This window comes from Medicago truncatula, chromosome 2 (assembly GCF_003473485.1).
Source record: "Medicago truncatula cultivar Jemalong A17 chromosome 2, MtrunA17r5.0-ANR, whole genome shotgun sequence".
Taxonomy (NCBI): Eukaryota; Viridiplantae; Streptophyta; class Magnoliopsida; order Fabales; family Fabaceae; genus Medicago; species Medicago truncatula.
The window spans coordinates 28518718-28541062 of NC_053043.1; the positions used below are offsets into that span (position 1 = coordinate 28518718).

The 22345-nt window shown below is 32.9% G+C and overlaps 1 protein-coding gene and 1 non-coding gene across 2 annotated transcripts in view; one reads left to right on the top strand and one right to left on the bottom strand.

Annotated features, from left to right (window-relative positions):
• Positions 1 to 11511, bottom strand: part of LOC120578359 (bromodomain-containing protein DDB_G0278469-like) — a 47513-nt gene extending 36002 nt beyond the window's left edge. Inside the window, exons 1-3 of the mRNA XM_039831039.1 lie at positions 11383 to 11511; positions 10531 to 11034; positions 9720 to 9786 (exon numbers count right to left, since the gene is read on the bottom strand). Of these exons, the coding sequence (XP_039686973.1) occupies positions 9720 to 9786; positions 10531 to 11034; positions 11383 to 11511 (700 nt within the window). The remainder of the gene's footprint in view (positions 1 to 9719; positions 9787 to 10530; positions 11035 to 11382) is intronic.
• Positions 11512 to 21866: 10355 nt separating this feature from the next.
• Positions 21867 to 21973, top strand: LOC120578812 (small nucleolar RNA R71). The gene has a single exon (XR_005644621.1). It is a non-coding gene; the product is annotated as a small nucleolar RNA R71 (small nucleolar RNA).
• The last annotated feature ends 372 nt before the right edge of the window (positions 21974 to 22345 follow it).

The window sequence follows — 22345 nt, forward strand, 5'->3', positions numbered from 1 at the left end:
ACTTATGATGACGATTGGTACCACATGCATATAAGTGTCTAAGTTGCATTGTCGCATTTGTCGAGTCAAGGTCGTTGTTGATGAATTATCATCTGAGTTGTCGAGTTGTCTTCTACCTATGTGTTATTAAAGAAGTACCTACGAAGATTATACGATGTTTATGATGTGAATTATATGGTGTTGACTAAGATGTTGCTATGTTGTTTAACATGTTTATTATGATATTGTTAAGTTGCTATGTTGTCTAACATGTTGATTATGATATTGTTACGTTGCTATGTTGCTTAAGATATTGATTATGATATTGTTACGTTGCTATGTTGCTTAAGATATTAATTATGATATTGTTATATTGCTATGTTGTTTAACATGTTGATTATGATATTGTTATGTTGCTATGTTGTGTAAGATATTGATTATAATATTGTTAAGTTGTTATGATGTTGAATATAATTGTTACTATTAAGTGATGATTATGTTGTTCTATATATAATTAATTATTATTAAGTGAATATTATGTTATGTTATTGATGATGATCGAATGTTGTGATTACTTGGTAATTGTTTATCAAAGTATTATGATGTCGATTATGGTGTTAGTATGTGTTGATTATATTTATATAAGATGATGAATACGTTGTTGTATTAATATAAGAAGATGAATATGTTGTTATATTATTAAATTATGACGAGATGATGTATATAATTATTATTATCGTTAAGTGTATATTATGTTATGTTGTTGTTATATTATTATAAAATGATGACTATGTTGTTGTTGTTATATTACTATAAGAAGATGTTTATGTTATGATGTATATAATTATTATTATTATTAAGTGATGATTATATTGTGTAGTTTAAGTTATTAGTGATGATGATTATATGAAGATATTTATGAGTTGTTAGGTGTACTTGATGATGTTCATGTTAAGTTGATAAGTTGTCTTTTATTCATGAATTGATAATGAGATGTTTGATGAATAATTATTATTATAAATTAATGATGTTGTTATGTTGTATATGAATTAGGATTAAGATGTTGTTATGCTATATATGAACTATGACTATGATGTGATGATCTATGTTTGTTACGATTTGGTTAATATGTGTTATATGATGATATTTATATTGTGATGAATATAAAGTAAATGGTAATTAGAGGTTGGTTGGATTATTAAGAATTATACATTAAGAAGTATTATTGCTAATAGATGAAGTTATTTGTGTTGTTAAATATAATTATTGAATTATATGCTTGATATTATTGTTTTGTGAAATCTCACCCCTTCTGCTTGAAAATGTTGCTCTTCGTATGAGTAACTTGCAGGTATTAATGATTAGTAGGAGTGGTGGCTCAAGTGTCTTAGGTGCTCTGATACGTAATGGGATGGGAATTTTATTGTTGTCTTTATATTCCTTACGTATTGTTTTAAGAAGAATTATGACTTTGGTTTTAGATTGGATTATATGAGAAATTTATGAAGAGGCCTTCGTGCCAAAGACTGTTTAGTTATTGAATAAATTCCGCTGCGAAGTATTAAGATTTTGTTATTGAATTTTAAAGGATAAATAGTTATTTATTCAGTTTATGATTTTAAGAAAAGTAGTGTGACATTCCGTTTTTGTGAATTACTCTGATTAAATAAATGAAATTTTCACGTTGGGAAAACGGGGTGTTACAATTGGTATCAGAGCAGGTCGGTCCGTCCGGCCAATTAGAAGAGTCGTGTCGAGTATAGTAATAGTTATATTACTATCTTTATGCTGTTTGATTAGTTGTTGTTGTGTTTCTGAATAATAGTTATGTTTATTATATGATCATGTTTGATTGACTAACTTTGATGTGGTTTGCATGTTTTGTTGAAGTTTCTATTTAACTATATATGGTTTAGTATGGTTATGCAATGATTGAATTTATTTATTGTGTGCTTGAATTTCGAGGACGAAATTCTTTTAAGGGGGGAGAGTTGTAACGCCCTCTCTAATTATTTGATTATTTTTAATGAGTTTAGAATATACTTATATGATTTGTATGATTTATATGATTTATGTTGATGAGTAATATTTTGATATGTTATATGTTGGTATTTATTTAGAAATAAATACATGTTATTTGATTTAGGAATATATATGCTATTTGATTTAGGAATATATATGCTATTTGATTTAGAAATATATATACGTTATTTGATTTAGAAATATATATGTTATTTGATGTAGAAATATATAATCTGTTATAGAAATATGTATGATTTGTTGTAGAAATATATGTCATTTGCTATGGAAATATACATGATTTGTTATGGAAATATATATATATATATATATATATATATGTATAGAGATATATTTGTTATTTATTATTGTTATAGAAATATTTTATATATATATATATATATTGGGATAGAATATTAATATTTGGATTTAAGAGAAAAATAAGTAGGTTAAAGATTTATATAAATAGGAGAGATCTAGTTTAGAAAAACATAACGTACGTACGACCAGTTTTGGAAAAAGGGAGAAAAAGCCAAGAGAAGGGAGAAGACCTAGGAAAGCTGCGATTTTCATTCTAAGGTAAGGGTGAGACTAACTTTGCAATTCTATTAAGTATGTGAATCAATGGTTAGGTTTAACATGATGTAGGATGAGTTTGTGAGGAATTGAAAAGTAGGTTAAAATTATAGAATTAATGAATAAACGGTGGAAACTTGTTAAAAAGATGTAGAAACTGTCCTTAGACCTTAGATAATGATTAAGATGAATTAAGGAATTGAAATTAGGCTTAAAACCTTGAGAAAGGATTAATTTGGAGAAAATGAAAACTAGGTCAAATCCCTAAAATTGATGATTAAACGGTAAGAATTGATTAAATTGGTGTAGAAAGTGTTCCTGGACCTTAGATAATGTTTAGGACAAACTTTGGAATCGATACTAGGCTTAGAACCATGTGAATCGTGGGATTTTTGTGAAAATAGGAAGCCTTGCCGTAGCGACATTCATCGCTCGCCACGTCGAGCTATGAACCTCGCCTCGCGAGTGATGATCTTCATCACTCGCCACGCGAGCCTTTCCCTTCGCCTCGCGAGTTCTTCTGGTATTGCTTGCCATAGCGAGCAACCTTACTCGCCATAGCGAGCTAAGGCAGAGAGCATGTTGGATTTTGTAATTTCGACTTTTTAGTTGGACCTTGAGTGCCTTTGAGTGCCTGAACGTACCTACTAATGATTAGGGAACGAAAGGGGACGAGATTGAACCTAGAACAACCTTAGTTGGAAAGTTGGCTTGTACTCGCCACGGCGAGCAGATGCTCTCGCCTCGCGAGCACTTCCAGAATTGAGTGTTTTAGTGCATTGTGAGACTTGAGTTGCTTGGATTGGTTAGAAATGAACTTTAGGTACATAGTGTGACCTATTAAGGATAATGATTGTGAATTGTGAAGCTATATTGAAATGCTAAGTGTTTATAATGTGATTTATTGATTGATTGCATTACTTGAATTATTATTGAATGATCAGGAAGTTGTTGAAAATGAATTGATATTAAGCTGTTGATATGATCTGATTATGTTGCTATTGTTATTTAACTAAGTTGCATGAGTTGTTGTTGATTATCATTTGATATTGTTATATACTGAGATGTTTATGTGTCGCCTATGTTGCTGTTGTTGGTTATGTGAAATATTTATATGCCTTATGTGGAAGATGTTTGATGTTTAAGTTGTTGATGCTTCACATTAATATTGTTATGTTGTGAATTGCAATTGATATATTGATATCTCTCTGTTGTTGTGTAACTTGACTGTGCTACTGCTGTTATTTAACTAAGTGCATGATGTCTATATATATGATGAAATGATGACGTTTAGCTCCAAATTATTGGATGCATGATGATATGTTGATTACGATGATTACGGTGTTTTGTTGTTAAGAGTCCATGCATAGCATTTCATTGAGCTTTGTCCTCACCACGATTAGGAGCTTTGTCCTCCGCACGTTTTAGGAGCTTTGTCCTCCGCACGATGAAAGTATATTAATACTTATGATGACGATTGGTACCACATGCATATAAGTGTCTAAGTTGCATTGTCGCATTTGTCGAGTCAAGGTCGTTGTTGATGAATTATCATCTGAGTTGTCGAGTTGTCTTCTACCTATGTGTTATTAAAGAAGTACCTACGAAGATTATACGATGTTTATGATGTGAATTATATGGTGTTGACTAAGATGTTGCTATGTTGTTTAACATGTTTATTATGATATTGTTAAGTTGCTATGTTGTCTAACATGTTGATTATGATATTGTTACGTTGCTATGTTGCTTAAGATATTGATTATGATATTGTTACGTTGCTATGTTGCTTAAGATATTAATTATGATATTGTTATATTGCTATGTTGTTTAACATGTTGATTATGATATTGTTATGTTGCTATGTTGTGTAAGATATTGATTATAATATTGTTAAGTTGTTATGATGTTGAATATAATTGTTACTATTAAGTGATGATTATGTTGTTCTATATATAATTAATTATTATTAAGTGAATATTATGTTATGTTATTGATGATGATCGAATGTTGTGATTACTTGGTAATTGTTTATCAAAGTATTATGATGTCGATTATGGTGTTAGTATGTGTTGATTATATTTATATAAGATGATGAATACGTTGTTGTATTAATATAAGAAGATGAATATGTTGTTATATTATTAAATTATGACGAGATGATGTATATAATTATTATTATCGTTAAGTGTATATTATGTTATGTTGTTGTTATATTATTATAAAATGATGACTATGTTGTTGTTGTTATATTACTATAAGAAGATGTTTATGTTATGATGTATATAATTATTATTATTATTAAGTGATGATTATATTGTGTAGTTTAAGTTATTAGTGATGATGATTATATGAAGATATTTATGAGTTGTTAGGTGTACTTGATGATGTTCATGTTAAGTTGATAAGTTGTCTTTTATTCATGAATTGATAATGAGATGTTTGATGAATAATTATTATTATAAATTAATGATGTTGTTATGTTGTATATGAATTAGGATTAAGATGTTGTTATGCTATATATGAACTATGACTATGATGTGATGATCTATGTTTGTTACGATTTGGTTAATATGTGTTATATGATGATATTTATATTGTGATGAATATAAAGTAAATGGTAATTAGAGGTTGGTTGGATTATTAAGAATTATACATTAAGAAGTATTATTGCTAATAGATGAAGTTATTTGTGTTGTTAAATATAATTATTGAATTATATGCTTGATATTATTGTTTTGTGAAATCTCACCCCTTCTGCTTGAAAATGTTGCTCTTCGTATGAGTAACTTGCAGGTATTAATGATTAGTAGGAGTGGTGGCTCAAGTGTCTTAGGTGCTCTGATACGTAATGGGATGAGAATTTTATTGTTGTCTTTATATTCCTTACGTATTGTTTTAAGAAGAATTATGACTTTGGTTTTAGATTGGATTATATGAGAAATTTATGAAGAGGCCTTCGTGCCAAAGACTGTTTAGTTATTGAATAAATTCCGCTGCGAAGTATTAAGATTTTGTTATTGAATTTTAAAGGATAAATAGTTATTTATTCAGTTTATGATTTTAAGAAAAGTAGTGTGACATTCCGTTTTTGTGAATTACTCTGATTAAATAAATGAAATTTTCACGTTGGGAAAACGGGGTGTTACAATTGGTATCAGAGCAGGTCGGTCCGTCCGGCCAATTAGAAGAGTCGTGTCGAGTATAGTAATAGTTATATTACTATCTTTATGCTGTTTGATTAGTTGTTGTTGTGTTTCTGAATAATAGTTATGTTTATTATATGATCATGTTTGATTGACTAACTTTGATGTGGTTTGCATGTTTTGTTGAAGTTTCTATTTAACTATATATGGTTTAGTATGGTTATGCAATGATTGAATTTATTTATTGTGTGCTTGAATTTCGAGGACGAAATTCTTTTAAGGGGGAGAGTTGTAACGCCCTCTCTAATTATTTGATTATTTTTAATGAGTTTAGAATATACTTATATGATTTGTATGATTTATATGATTTATGTTGATGAGTAATATTTTGATATGTTATATGTTGGTATTTATTTAGAAATAAATACATGTTATTTGATTTAGGAATATATATGCTATTTGATTTAGGAATATATATGCTATTTGATTTAGAAATATATATACGTTATTTGATTTAGAAATATATATGTTATTTGATGTAGAAATATATAATCTGTTATAGAAATATGTATGATTTGTTGTAGAAATATATGTCATTTTCTATGGAAATATACATGATTTGTTATGGAAATATATATATATATATATATATATATATATATATATATATGTATAGAGATATATTTGTTATTTATTATTGTTATAGAAATATTTTATATATATATATATATATATATTGGGATAGAATATTAATATTTGGATTTAAGAGAAAAATAAGTAGGTTAAAGATTTATATAAATAGGAGAGATCTAGTTTAGAAAAACATAACGTACGTACGACCAGTTTTGGAAAAAGGGAGAAAAAGCCAAGAGAAGGGAGAAGACCTAGGAAAGCTGCGATTTTCATTCTAAGGTAAGGGTGAGACTAACTTTGCAATTCTATTAAGTATGTGAATCAATGGTTAGGTTTAACATGATGTAGGATGAGTTTGTGAGGAATTGAAAAGTAGGTTAAAATTATAGAATTAATGAATAAACGGTGGAAACTTGTTAAAAAGATGTAGAAACTGTCCTTAGACCTTAGATAATGATTAAGATGAATTAAGGAATTGAAATTAGGCTTAAAACCTTGAGAAAGGATTAATTTGGAGAAAATGAAAACTAGGTCAAATCCCTAAAATTGATGATTAAACGGTAAGAATTGATTAAATTGGTGTAGAAAGTGTTCCTGGACCTTAGATAATGTTTAGGACAAACTTTGGAATCGATACTAGGCTTAGAACCATGTGAATCGTGGGATTTTTGTGAAAATAGGAAGCCTGGCCGTAGCGACATTCATCGCTCGCCACGTCGAGCTATGAATCTCGCCTCGCGAGTGATGATCTTCATCACTCGCCACGCGAGCCTTTCCCTTCGCCTCGCGAGTTCTTTTGGTATTGCTTGCCATAGGGAGCAACCTTACTCGCCATAGCGAGCTAAGGCAGAGAGCATGTTGGATTTTGTAATTTCGACTTTTTAGTTGGACCTTGAGTGCCTTTGAGTGCCTGAACGTACCTACTAATGATTAGGGAACGAATGGGGACGAGATTGAACCTAGAACAACCTTAGTTGGAAAGTTGGCTTGTACTCGCCACGGCGAGCAGATGCTCTCGCCTCGCGAGCACTTCCAGAATTGAGTGTTTTAGTGCATTGTGAGACTTGAGTTGCTTGGATTGGTTAGAAATGAACTTTAGGTACATAGTGTGACCTATTAAGGATAATGATTGTGAATTGTGAAGCTATATTGAAATGCTAAGTGTTTATAATGTGATTTATTGATTGATTGCATTACTTGAATTATTATTGAATGATCAGGAAGTTGTTGAAAATGAATTGATATTAAGCTGTTGATATGATCTGATTATGTTGCTATTGTTATTTAACTAAGTTGCATGAGTTGTTGTTGATTATCATTTGATATTGTTATATACTGAGATGTTTATGTGTCGCCTATGTTGCTGTTGTTGGTTATGTGAAATATTTATATGCCTTATGTGGAAGATGTTTGATGTTTAAGTTGTTGATGCTTCACATTAATATTGTTATGTTGTGAATTGCAATTGATATATTGATATCTCTCTGTTGTTGTGTAACTTGACTGTGCTACTGCTGTTATTTAACTAAGTGCATGATGTCTATATATATGATGAAATGATGACGTTTAGCTCCAAATTATTGGATGCATGATGATATGTTGATTACGATGATTACGGTGTTTTGTTGTTAAGAGTCCATGCATAGCATTTCATTGAGCTTTGTCCTCACCACGATTAGGAGCTTTGTCCTCCGCACGTTTTAGGAGCTTTGTCCTCCGCACGATGAAAGTATATTAATACTTATGATGACGATTGGTACCACATGCATATAAGTGTCTAAGTTGCATTGTCGCATTTGTCGAGTCAAGGTCGTTGTTGATGAATTATCATCTATGAGTTGTCGAGTTGTCTTCTACCTATGTGTTATTAAAGAAGTACCTACGAAGATTATACGATGTTTATGATGTGAATTATATGGTGTTGACTAAGATGTTGCTATGTTGTTTAACATGTTGATTATGATATTGTTATGTTGCTATGTTGTCTAACATGTTGATTATGATATTGTTACGTTGCTATGTTGCTTAAGATATTGATTATGATATTGTTACGTTGATTATGTTGTTCTATATATAATTAATTATTATTAAGTGAATATTATGTTATGTTATTGATGATGATCGAATGTTGTGATTACTTGGTAATTGTTTATCAAAGATTTATGATGTCGATTATGGTGTTAGTATGTGTTGATTATATTTATATAAGATGATGAATACGTTGTTGTATTAATATAAGAAGATGAATATGTTGTTATATTATTAAATTATGACGAGATGATGTATATATAATTATTATTATCGTTAAGTGAATATTATGTTATGTTGTTGTTATATTATTATAAAATGATGACTATGTTGTTATTGTTATATTACTATAAGAAGATGTTTATGTTATGATATATATAATTATTATTATTATTAAGTGATGATTATATTGTGTAGTTTAAGTTATTAGTGATGATGATTATATGAAGATATTTATGAGTTGTTAGGTGTACTTGATGATGTTCATGTTAAGTTGATAAGTTGTCTTTTATTCATGAATTGATAATGAGATGTTTGATGAATAATTATTATTATAAATTAATGATGTTGTTATGTTGTGTATGAATTAGGATTAAGATGTTGTTATGCTATATATGAACTATGACTATGATGTGATGATCTATGTTTGTTACGATTTGGTTAATATGTGTTATATGATGATATTTATAATGTGATGAATATAAAGTAAATGGTAATTAGAGGTTGGTTGGATTATTAAGAATTATACATTAAGAAGTATTATTGCTAATAGATGAAGTTATTTGTGTTGTTAAATATAATTATTGAATTATATGCTTGATATTATTGTTTTGTGAAATCTCACCCCTTCTGATTGAAAATGTTGCTCTTCGTATGAGTAACTTGCAGGTATTAATGATTAGTAGGAGTGGTGGCTCAAGTGTCTTAGGTGCTCTGATACGTAATGGGATGAGAATTTTATTGTTGTCTTTCTATTCCTTACGTATTGTTTTAAGAAGAATTATGACTTTGGTTTTAGATTGGATTATATGAGAAATTTATGAAGAGGCCTTCGTGCCAAAGACTGTTTAGTTATTGAATAAATTCCGCTGCGAAGTATTAAAGATTTTGTTATTGAATTGTAAAGGATAAATAGTTATTTATTCAGTTTATGATTTTAAGAAAAATAGTGTGACATTCCGTTTTTGTGAATTACTCTGATTAAATAAATGAAATTTTCACGTTGGGAAAACGGGGTGTTACATATAGTACCTTTACCTCTGATTTTACCTTTGTCATTGTTTCCAAATGTCACTAGTCCTCCATCCTTCTTTTCAAAGGTTAGAAAGCAATTCCTGTCACCTGTCATATGCCTAGAACAACCACTATCCAGGTACCATGGTTTTGTTCTTGCACCCTGAGGCAGGACCTACATTTGACAAGATAAAAATTTTAGGTACCCATGTAATGTTGGGTCCTTGAGGGTTAGTTCTTCTAAGAGATCTTTTCTAAAAGTAACATTCTGTCTTTTATGATCAGATTTGTTACAGTAGAAACATGTCTTCTTAGCCTTTCCAGCCTTTTGTGAACTTTCTGATCTATTGAGATGAGAACGTTCTGAACTAAGATTTAAATTATTTTGTTTGATAAATTTTTTCTTAACATGACATACTGATTCATCATGTCCATACTTATCACAGAAATAACATTTAATTCTCATTTTAGCTTTAGGTACAAAACTTTCAATAATTTTGCTTGGATCCTTAAAGCCTAAGCCAGATTTCTTAGCACTTTCATTTTGAGATCCTACTATGTTTTGAAAAGTTTCTGTAGATTTTATAAACCCTGTCAGATCCTTTTTTAATGTTTCAACTTCCTTTTTCAAAAGTATGTTTTCCTTTTGTTCTTCAGAAGGTACAGACATAATGCCTTTTTGTTTTCTGTTTAGTTCTCTTTGTTTTTCTGACATTTCAAAATGAGAATCTTGCAGAATTTTTATGGTCTTTCTAGACTCATCATACTTGTTTTGAAGTATTTCTTTTTCTTCTTTTATCTCAGAAAGTTCTTTGATTAAAGAATGACATCTATTAGTTAAGAAGTTTGAGTCATATAAGAGACTATCAATTTTATTTTCAAGATCTTTATATAAAGAATCAGTTTTATAGATAATTACCTCTTCTTCATCATCTGACTGAGCCATTAGTCCCATGTCTGTATCTGCATCTTCTTGAGGATCTGATTCTTCCATGTCAACCCAAGTGATCATTGCCTTCTTCTTGAATGGAGGTTTTCTTTTAACTTTCTTGATGTCAGGACATTCACTTTTGTAGTGTCCAGTTTTGTTGCATCCAAAGCAGGTAACTTGACTTTTGTCAGCTTCAGTTTTGGTGCTCATGTTGGTGTTTGGAAACTTCTTTCTGATCTGATTTCTTCTCAACATCATTCTTTGAATTCTTTTAGAGATTAGTGCAAGTTCATCTTCAGCTTCTTCTTCATGAACTTCTTCTAACTCTTGTGATTCTTGCACATCATCATCAGCAGCTGATGAGCTTGGCTGAGATGCTTTGAAGGCAAGTGTTTTTACCTTCTTTACTGGTTTGTCTCCTTGAAGTAAAACTTCATGAGCTCTCAGTGAACCAATGAGATCTTCCAGGTTCATAGATTTTAAATCTTTGGCCTGAGTGATTGCAGTGACCATAGGTCTCCACATACTTGGAAGACATCTCAGTATTTTTCTAATTCTATCATGAGTAGAATATGCCTTTCCAAGAGATCTCATTTCATTTACTATTGTAGTAAATCTGGCATACATCTCATCAATGGTTTCATTTTCACTCATTTCAAAGACTTCAAATTTTCTGACTCCAATGTCAATTCTAGTTTCTTTGACATGAGATGTACCCTCATGATGTATTTTCAAGGTATCCCATACCTCTTTAGCATTTGTACATTCATCAACTCTTTCACTTTCTTCCATGGTTAGTGCACATGATAAAAAGAGTCTAGCTTTAGAGTTTAGTAATACCTGAGCTTTTTCATCTGTTGACCATGCACTTTTTGCTTTGACAGCTCCTTCTTTGGTTGTTGGAACAAAGTCTCCATCTGTAATGACTGTCCACATATCATTGTCTTGAGATCTGAGAAAGAGTTTCATCTTGCCTTTCTAGAAGTAGTAGTTTGATCCATCAAAGAGTGGTGGTCTATTTGATGATCCTCCTTCAGCTATGTACTTGACTTTAGACATACTTCCTGAATCTTTTCTCTAACACTTGTTTAAGTGTTCAAACCCTTAGAGCCTAGCTCTGATGCCAATTGAAGTAGATAAAATAGTCACAAGGAAGGGGGGTTTGAATTGTGACCCTTTAAAAATTATCCTGAAACTTAAAAGTGATTCTCAAGTAGTTTACTTGGAATAGTTAAGTTAACTTTCTGACTTCAGAACGTTCTGAAGTTCATACACAGAAACAGTTTAATAAAGTCAATGTGCAAGTGTGTGTTGTGTATACTATAATTTAAGAGTATAGAGAAGAAGGAAAGAACACACAGAGAATTATAGTGGTTCACCCAACGTGGGCTAGTCCACTCCTCACAATCTTGTGAGAGTTTCCACTATGGTGCTTGAGATAACCTCTCAAGTCCTGCACCTTACAATCTTTGTTCACCTGAACAATTACAATCTGTATTCTCTAAGCCTCAGCAGGCTTGCACCTTGTTGCTAAGTTAACCACTTAGACTTTTACAACCTTTGCTCAAACTAACACTTTAGTACCCCTAAAGCTAGATGAGACTTTGTTACAATTTGTATGGAGGTTGAATGTTTGTTGAATCAAACAGAAGAGAAGAAAAAGAAGAAGTTATCTTTCAGATAATAGGGAGTATTGATTTGCACTAAGTAAACGAAAGCCTTAGAGATTGATCAATTTCAGTTTTGCAAGAGCTTCAAACAATCTTTGTTGTTTTCTTGTATGCTTTGCAATGGTGCAAGTTTTTCTAAGGCCTTGATCTCTATTTATAGAGTCTTTGGGCTCATATAGCCGTTGTAGGGTGTCCAATGGTGTTATGCCATGTGTCTTGGGTCCCACAAGCTTTAACTTGAAATTCTGGGCAAACATTCTGATCTCTGATGAACATCAGAATGTTGTTGTGTTCATGATGATCTTCATCTGGGTTCATCATATATGGATGAACACATGAAGTTCTGGGTGTGCCATATGCTTTCCATATGAATTTTTGGGCAACAACCAAAGTATGGACTTTTCCTCATACATCAGAATGTTCCTTCCCTAGATTTGCCTTGGGACCTGTGCAGGAAGATATAGTGGGATTCTGCATCTTCATTGCCCATGCTTTGAGGGATTGTGTTATCCTTGTACAGTACCAACTCCCATACGTGTCTATCTCTTGTTGAAGATGACAGATCTGCTTTGCTTTTGCTTTTTGCTTTTCACCTACTGTACTGTTCATAAAGTAAGCATGTGTAGAGCTTGAACATTCTGATCATCAGAATGTTCCATCTGTTTCACTTAGGATGATTTGTAAGACTACCATTTGATGTAATCAAATCCTAATAGTGAAACAATAATGAAGAGTAGTGATTTTAACATCTAGGATGATATTCCCTTGTGGAATATTCCTAGTACATCAATGTTCTTAGTCTTAAATGAACATTGAATACCTTCTTTGACATAATCCTTGTATATGCCTTTATTGCTTGATTGATCCATGCAAATGTACCTTCCTGGACATATTCCCATGTCATATGTGCCTTGCATGATCTTGATCAAAGTTCTTGAGACTCTTGGCTTGTTTAAGAACAACCTTCTGATCTCTGCTTGAACATTCTGATCTTCAAGCAACATTCTGATCTAACTTTCTGACCTCAGTGTTAGATCATGAATTCAAATGTCCTTTGATTTCTTGATTCTTGGTATGATCTAAACCTTGTTCCTGTCTTAGTAAAACACTCAAGAGCACAAGTTAAATACCAAGGAATTAATCAAAGTCCATTAATTCTTTAATCATATTGGTTTATTATCTTTAAAATTAATTAGGAATTTTGCCTCAACAAGTAATTGATGAAAAATCGTTAATAAAACGGCGGTAAAACCCCGCGTGTCCTAGGAAACTTCTAACTTCCTTGACCGAGGTGGGAGGTAGCATTTTTTCAATGATTTCAATTTTTGCCTTGTGTACCTTTATACCTCTTTCGGAGACCAAGTGTCCTAGGACAATTCCTTCTCTTACCATGAAGTGACATTTCTCCCAATTCAAGACTAAGTTCACCTGCTCACATCTTAGATTTCATGGAAGCGGCTTAAGCTCCACTTTTGGTGCCCCCTTTGGTATAGGTGCTGGTTCTTCCTTCACTAACTCCTCCACACTCAAACCTTCCATAGGAGGGTTTTTATCCAACAGCTCTTCGTAATCTTGTGCCTCCCCTTCTAGCTTTGTACCTGCATTGTTTACCAAACAGACTTCCAAACCATCATGTGTAGTTGATGCTAAAGAGCACTCTTTCACACAATGGTCGACTATATATATCATGCAACAAGAGTCTTTAATGGAAGGACTTTTCATTAGTTTAGCAAGTTCAAATTCAACGGTCTCTTTACCAACATTAAATGCCAACTTTCCATTTTTAACATCAATTATGGCTCCTGCGGTAGCAAGGAAGGGTCTTCATAAAAGAATTGGTACCTGGTTGTCTTCTTCCATCTCCATTACAACAAAATCAGTGGGGATATACACCTTCCCTACTTTGACTGGGACATCCTCTATAATTCCAACTGGATATTTAACAGAACGGTCTGCTAATTGTAGGGTCATCCTAGTCGACTTAAGTTCCCCGATTCCCAACCTTTCATAAAGGGACAATGGAATCAGGCTAACACTAGCTCCTAAGTCACACATTGCCTTTTTCACTACTTCTGACCCTATGACACTTGGTATGGAAAAACTTCCTGGGTCCTTAAGCTTTGGTGTATTTTGGATGATGGCACTACATTCTTTCGTAAGGTTAACTGTTTTGCCCTCCTCAATTTTTCTTTTCTTAGAAAGGATTTCTTTTAAGAACTTGGCATAAGTAGGCATTTGAGTTAGGACCTCGGTAAAAGACACATCAATATAGATTTTATTCATCATTTCAATAAATTTCTTGAATTGCCCATCTAGCATAGACTTAGCAAACCTTTGCAGGAAAGGGATTTTTTGTTTGAACGGAGGTGGGGTAGTTTCCTCACTATCTCTTTCTACCCTAGCTTCCTTAACTTGTGGCTCGCTAATCTCTTTCTCACCTTCATTGGGTTTGGTTCTTCCTATGGTGTCCTCTAATGGTCTACCACTCCTAAGTGTAACGACATTTATTTTGTTAGTTTTAGGTTGGCTGACTTTGTGGACAACTTAGGAGAGTTCAGTTACAGAAATTTTATTGTGAGAGGAGATGGAGTCTACCTTTGATGTAAGTGTGGCAAGAGAGTCGTTCAACAGTCTAGTTTGATCCTTAAGCTCTTGGAGCTGTTCGGATTGTTTAAGAAAATAATTCTCCATTAATAGTTTAATGTTAGACTTTTGAATGACTCTTTGGCTATTTGAATAACCGGGTAGTGTTGTTTTTTCACCAAAGGGATTTTTGTGAAAATTTTGGTTAAAATTTATCCCTTGGTTATTTTGAATAAAGTTTAATTGCTCAACACTACACAGCTTGCATTCAATGCTAGAATGACCAGATATACCACATGCTCCACATGGAGGAGAATTAGAAGTAGGTGTTGTAACACCCTCTTTATTTATTTAATTATTTTAAAGAGTTTAGAGTCTATTAAGATAATTTATATGATTTTTATGTGATGTGTGATATTTTATTTGAGAAGTCTTATTTTATTATTTAATAGAATAAGATTTGAAAATAAAATAAATATTGAGATGAGGGGTTGTTTTGAGATTTTAGAGAGTTTTGTGGGAAAAAGAGGAAATAAGATAAAATAAATGGAAAGAGATATAAATAGGAGAAAACCTAAGTCAAAATAGTTTTTACGTACAATAACTTTTGGGAGAAAAGGGAGAACAAGAAGAGAGAAGAACCAAGAAGAGGTTGTCCATCGATTTCTTAAGGTAAGGGTGGGACTAGCATTCAATTCTATTAAGTCTATGATTCTAATGGTTGTATTTAACAGGTTGTAGGATTAGTTTTTGAGAATTTGAGAATTAGGTTAAAGTGAGAAATTGATAATTAATTGATGAAAAAATTGTTAGATTGATGTAGAAACTGTGTACAGACCTTAGGCAATCCTTAGGTTGATATCTGGAATCAATGTTAAGCTTAAAACCATGCCCTTAGATGGATTTTCGTGAAAACTGCAATTCTGCCCGAGCCTATATTCATCGCTCGCCTCACAAGGGATGATCCTCGCCCTCGCGAGTGATGATTTTCATCGCTCGCCTCGCGAGCAAGTTTCATTCGCCTCGCGAGTTGCACCTTGCAGCTCCCCATAGGGAGCAGTGTAACGCCCTCTTTAATTATTTAATTATTTTTTAGAGTTTAGAGTCCACTTTGATGATTTATGTGATTTTATATGATTATGTGATGTGTTGATATTTTATTTAAAGACTTATTTTATTATTTACTAGAATAAGATTTGAAAATAAAATAAATATTGAGATGTGGGGCTGTTTTGGAATTTAGAAGAGTTTAGTGGAAATAGAGGAAATAAGATAAAGTGGATTGAGGAGTGATATAAGGAGGAAACTAGGTTTAGAAAAGTTTTTACGTGAAACTGCTTTTGGAGAAAAAAGGGAGAAAACAAGAGAAGAGGAGAACCAAAAGGGAGACAGGCCGCCGATCATCAATACTAAGGTAAGGGTGGGACTAAACTTTAAAAATCCTGAGTATGTGATTCTGAAGATGAATTAACATGGTTGTAGGTTGAGGTTTTAGAATTTGAGAGATTAGAATTAAAAGATGAAATTGAAAGATGAGAATTAAGGAAAACTAGTTTAGGTTTCGAATTGAGTTTCTAGTCTTAAAAAGAGTGGATAATACAGTAGGTTGATGAATAATTAGTGTTATAATGATAGGGTAATCATAGGGTAATGATTAGGGTCATGTTTGGAGAGTATTGGATCGAAAACGGAGTCGAAAAGATTTCCCCAAAGGCGAAATCGCAGCTGAACTGCGACTTTGCTGTCAGTGTGCAAAACGCGTTTTTATTGTCTCAGTTTGACAAGTTTAAGTTTCGAACTGGGTTTAGGTGTCTTCACGAAAGTTGTAGACATGGATGTTATCTGTCACTCGGCTTTGGAGGAACTCGATTTAAGCACATAGAACTCAAGATATGATCAAATTACTACAAAGGAATCAGGAGGGATCAGCACAGTCGTCTTCTTTTCCCGAGCATAGGAAAATCAACTTTTCTGGATTTCTCTGTTCTGAATTAGGTTTAGGAATCTTCATCAAAGTTGTAGATAATTTTGTTAGCTTTCCAATGACTTTGGTTTGACTTGAAAATGATTTTTGGTTTTTGAGATATGATGAAAATACTCCAAGGAGGTCTTAGTGACATTTTATGAAAATTCAACGGTCAACATGCATGTATATAAAACCTCATCAGTCACAGCGGATACAAAACTCTTATACATCAGGCATACATGTCAAATGATCTCAAAAATGCATAAGCATAAGAAAAATCTCCAAGTCCGACAAGTGGACAAATCTTAAAACACGAATAAATCAAACAAAAGATCTAGAGCTATCAACCAAAATCCCTAGATCAGAGCCGACTCTACTCTAAGACCTGATAGTGGAGAAAGCTCTCACTATCCAGCAACACCAAGTACTCACCAAGCTACTACTCCTGCACAACGTCTACTTACCCATACAGGCAAGCAGGCGGACAAACCACTGAGGGTGAGTATTACATCAACATAATCCAATTAATCAATTAAGCAGGAATAATTAAATTTAGGTAACATGTAATGGATCAAGAGTAGATAGTTTCAAAAAATGCATTCTTACCAAAAATCAAATCTCTTAGATATGTGTTTAACAAACATAATATCATCAACAGTCATTCATTCAACAATCTTACCAATTCACAAGTTCCTCAATTCATATAGTCAATAATGACACAATTCATCAATCAATCAAATGTAATGATCACAATTACTCATTCACAACCACAGTGTGTTGGTGTAAGCCCTAGAGGCCAATAGTTTATGTTACACCTATCTTATGTATCATGACTTTTATTATTGAATAATATATGGCACTCTTTATTATATTTAGATAATGTTAATAAAGTCCTTAGAATAGATAGTTCGTGTAATAATATATTAAGTGTGACTTAATCATGAGATTACATTATCTTAAAGAACGCTATTCTTAAATGTATCCGTAGTCAAAGCTTTAATATGAATAAAGGATAATAATAAAGCGTCGAGACTATTATGTATGTAGACTGATGACCGCATCTCATGGGTCATAGATATGAGATATCAAGTCTATACATAGATATAAATATTAGGAGTAATATTTATATTGGATTGACCCACCGTGAGAATACTACATAGTAAGTTATGAAATTGTCATAAGATATTCTCACAATAATAATAATGTATATCGCTCTTAGACCTGAAACCACTATGATCCCTAGATGTGGACTCAAGAGCTTTGTTTCCATTCTAACGTTGTCTGTAAAAGGATAATCATAACGTTGGTTGAGGGGTACTTGATGAATCATGCTAAGGGGCATGAGTGTCCTAGATGGGATTTGTCCCTCCTCATAAATAGCAGATATATCTTTAGGCCTCTTGATGAAATATGACTGTAAAACTGCATGGCCATGCCGAACTAAGTCAATATGAGATATTGAACTTGTTCGTTATTCAGTATATTTCGGAATCAAGAAATATAATTATTGATCTATACAAGGGTGACAATAGCTATGCCTTGGGATCAATAAAAGGTATCGAGACAAAGGAGTAATTGTACGCATGAATATTATCATGAAAGGTTTTGTCAGATCACTTGACATTCTTGTCCCTTGGGTAGCAATGATGTGTTGCTAGATACCGCTCATTGTTTATAATATTAAATATCAGATTTAATATTATTGCCAACGTGACTAGAACCTATAGGGTCACACACAAAGAACAGTCAAAAGAGAAATATATAAGTACGACTTATATAAGGGGTGCGTTTAGTAAATAAAGCTAATTAGTTAGCAAAATTACTGAGCTCGTTATTGGGCTTAGTGAAGTGCAATAGTGGCTTCTGACTTGCATAGCATACAAGGAGTTCTATAAATAGAACCCTAGTGCTGAAGTTTGATGTTACGTGTTTTGAAGAAACCCTAGCTCTCTGAGACTTCTGATTCCTTGGCTAGCACCGAGTTTTGGAGGAGCACTGTTTGTATGGACTTGCTAAAGGCTATTTTGCTTGCTGCTTGCTTTGTTGTGATCGTGATTCTGGTTTCCAGATTCCAGTTTTCAGTTTCACACTTCGAGGTAACAATCGAATCACTGATTCATGTGTAATTCGTAATGATCCAAGGAAAGAAAATCGAATTATTTTCCGCTGCTTATTCTATATTAAAATCGATTTTCCTTCACAGTGTACATCAACTACATTCACAACTAGGACTCATGCCATTACATGATATGATCCTAGACACACCCTATATGCATGCGGTACCGGTCTCACCAATATTTAGGTCGTCGCCCTTGATGCCGACAGAACATCATAATCTCACCATTTAGATATTTAAAAATACCCATCTCCATCAGTCATGTATGCATGAACATATGACTCAACAACAATGCATATGTTCACACAACAACTCACCATATTCTCACCAATATTGTTTGCATAAATGCATTCACATCAATTCATCATTTCTCGACATACATGAACTCCCAACAATTCATAACATATGTATATATTCACCCACTTATCATAATAAACAATGTATATGGATTCACCAATATCATCACCTTCACATAATTTCACATCAATTACATGATTTGCTCACATTCCAAATAAAGAGGAAAATACGTCACCTTAAGATAAACATCACAATCCATATTCAACTATCAATCCAATACTTCCATATAGTCATACAAAATCAATCATGAAGGATTTATAAGGTGACCTGTTAAAAGAATTATTTCCGACAAAATCCATATCAAGTTTGGAAAAGTTCCACGACTCATGTGTAGTAATTTGATCATAACTCAAGTTCTAAAAATCATTTGGACCTCAAACCAACGCCATTAGAAAGCTAACAAAATTATCTAAAACTTTCATGTTTACATAAAAATCCAATTCAAAGCGGAAAGGGGTGAAAAATAGTGAAATATGAAGGATCTGATTCACAAAAATCGTGTCACGTTTTTCTGGAAATCGTGACACGTTTTTATGTCCAGAACCATTAAACGTCCTGCCAAGAAATCGTGGCATGATGGCAAAATCGTGGCACGATTTTGACAGTATCATGTCCAAAAATCAGCTTTTCCAAAAGTGCGTTTTTCACCATTTCGCGCGTAAAATTCAAACCGTTAATCGGATTTTGATGCCGTTTTCGCCTACACGTTCCTGACACTTGACTCTAACTTAATCTACCAAAATTTTCATGTTTCAACCATCCCAAAAGTCATCTTCCAAAACCTCACATAATCACTTATTGGCGAAAACGCTTAAACATCGAGATTTCACACGAAAAACCCTTTTTCTCCCAAACGACTCAACTAACATAACCACAACATGAAAACAGAAATTCTCCTAGGTTCAGTTCATCCAAAAATAACAAAATTTCATACAACAACCATATATATCAAAAGTTCATTTTGGTCCTTCACATGAACACTTAACTCAACTTCACCAATTTCACAAAACCACCAACAACAATCCATTTCTCAACAACAAATCATGAATCATGCAAACCCAAGTCATGTATCATCATCAACAATATTACTAAACAACAACAACAACCATTGATCATGAAACATATCACAATTCATCAACAACCATGCATAATTCACCAATTGAGCATAATTTACAAACTACCCATTTTCATACATCATGAACTTGCAATTTCATCATGAACAAATCATTTAACATCAAATTAACATATTCAAACACATCTCTACAACAGAAGCACGAATTTCAAAGATTGGGTTCATGATAATCACTTATTCTCATAATCAATTATGCATAGAACAAGAGAAAAAGAATTAACTAGATGATTATGATGAAAACTAACCCCCTTACCTTAATTATCTCCAACTATTAGCTCTAGCTTCACTTTTGCTCCTATAATTCTTCAAACCCTTGAATTCTTCAAGTTCCTCTTCTCTCTAACCCTTGTTCTTCTCTTCTCCCATTTTCTCTCTCTACCTCTCTCTAGAAAATATCTTATGAAATGAATGAAGTGATATTTTCCTAAGACAACTGCTTAGGTATGACCCTTAATGGGCTTAACCTAGTTTCTAGTGGGCTTAACCCATTTCTATTCAAACCAAAAATATTTCTACACTTCAAACGATATTTAACTAATCACGGTAAAATATCACCAACGGTCACTAAACGGTAAAATCTCAATTTACTCTAGTAGCTTAATGAAATAACTATTCTCACTAAACACTAAAATTAATTCTCACCCAAAACTATAATTTTACCCGTTCTCACAAAATGACCAAAATACCCTTAAGTCTAAAATGACTGAAATACCCTTCTAACACGGAAACCCATGAAAATGCACCCAATGATGATTAATCACACTTAAACACATAAAACACATAATAAAAGTAATTAAAATAAATCTAGCTAAAAATCGGGCTGTTACAATCCAGAGTAGGTTGATGTTAGTTGCTGTCGTGAGTGGACTATCTCTCACGTGTGTCTTTAGGTGCTCTGATACGTAACGAGATGGGATTATGTTGCATGCTTTTCTATTCCTTACGTATTGATTATGAATTTACATGACTATGTTTTAGATTGGATATTTCATGAGATGTTTTGATAGGTCTTCGTGCCAAAGACTATGTTTCGATGTTGAATTAAATCCGCTGCAAAGTTTTGAATATTTATGTTGATTGAATTTTGAAGGATAAATTGTTATTTATTTCCGTTTATGATTTTAAGAAGTGTAGCATTCCGTTTATGTGGAAAACTCTGATTATTTTTATGAAATTTTTACGTTGGGAAAACGGGGTGTTACAGGTGTGACAACACAAGCATTCATTTGATCAAATCTGTGAGATAGTGCATCCACCTTGGTAGATAGATGGTCAAGGGAAAATATTTTGTTTATACCTACCTCTTTTTTAGAGGGTGAAGAATTGATGATGACCTTCTCATCGGTCCACTGGAAGAGGTTTAGAGCCATATCTTCAATCAAGGCATAGGTTGTTGTGAAGTCTTTGTTCATTAGGGCACCACCTGCAGCTGCATCAACAGTTATCTTTGTGTTATATGTTAAACCATTGTAAAAGGTGTGGATAATCAACCACTTCTCCAAACCATGATGGGGACAAAGTCTAAGCATTTCTTTAAAACGCTCCCACACATCGTAAAGAGATTCCCCGTCTTCTTGAGTGAATTGATAAAGTTTTTCCCTTAGTTGAGCGGTTTTAGACGGGGGGAAGAATCGGCAAAGGAATTCTCGCCTTAGTTGATCCCATGAAGTGATGGAGCCAGCCCTTAAAGAATTAAACTAACTGCTGGCCTTGTCTTTTAAAGAAAAAGGGAAGAGATGTAGCCTAACGGCCTCTTGGTCAGCTTTATAAGTTACACTGAGTCTCCCAAAGGTGGAAATATGCAAATTTGGATCCTCAGTGGGTGATCCAGAAAACTGGTTTTGTTGTACCAAGCTTAGTAGTGCAGGTTTTACTTTATAGTCATCACCTTCAACCGTCGGGTAGACTATAATAGCACATGGCTCATTCGTAGAAGGGATCGAAAACTTCTTAAGAGTGCGTTCCTCGGCCATGTCGTT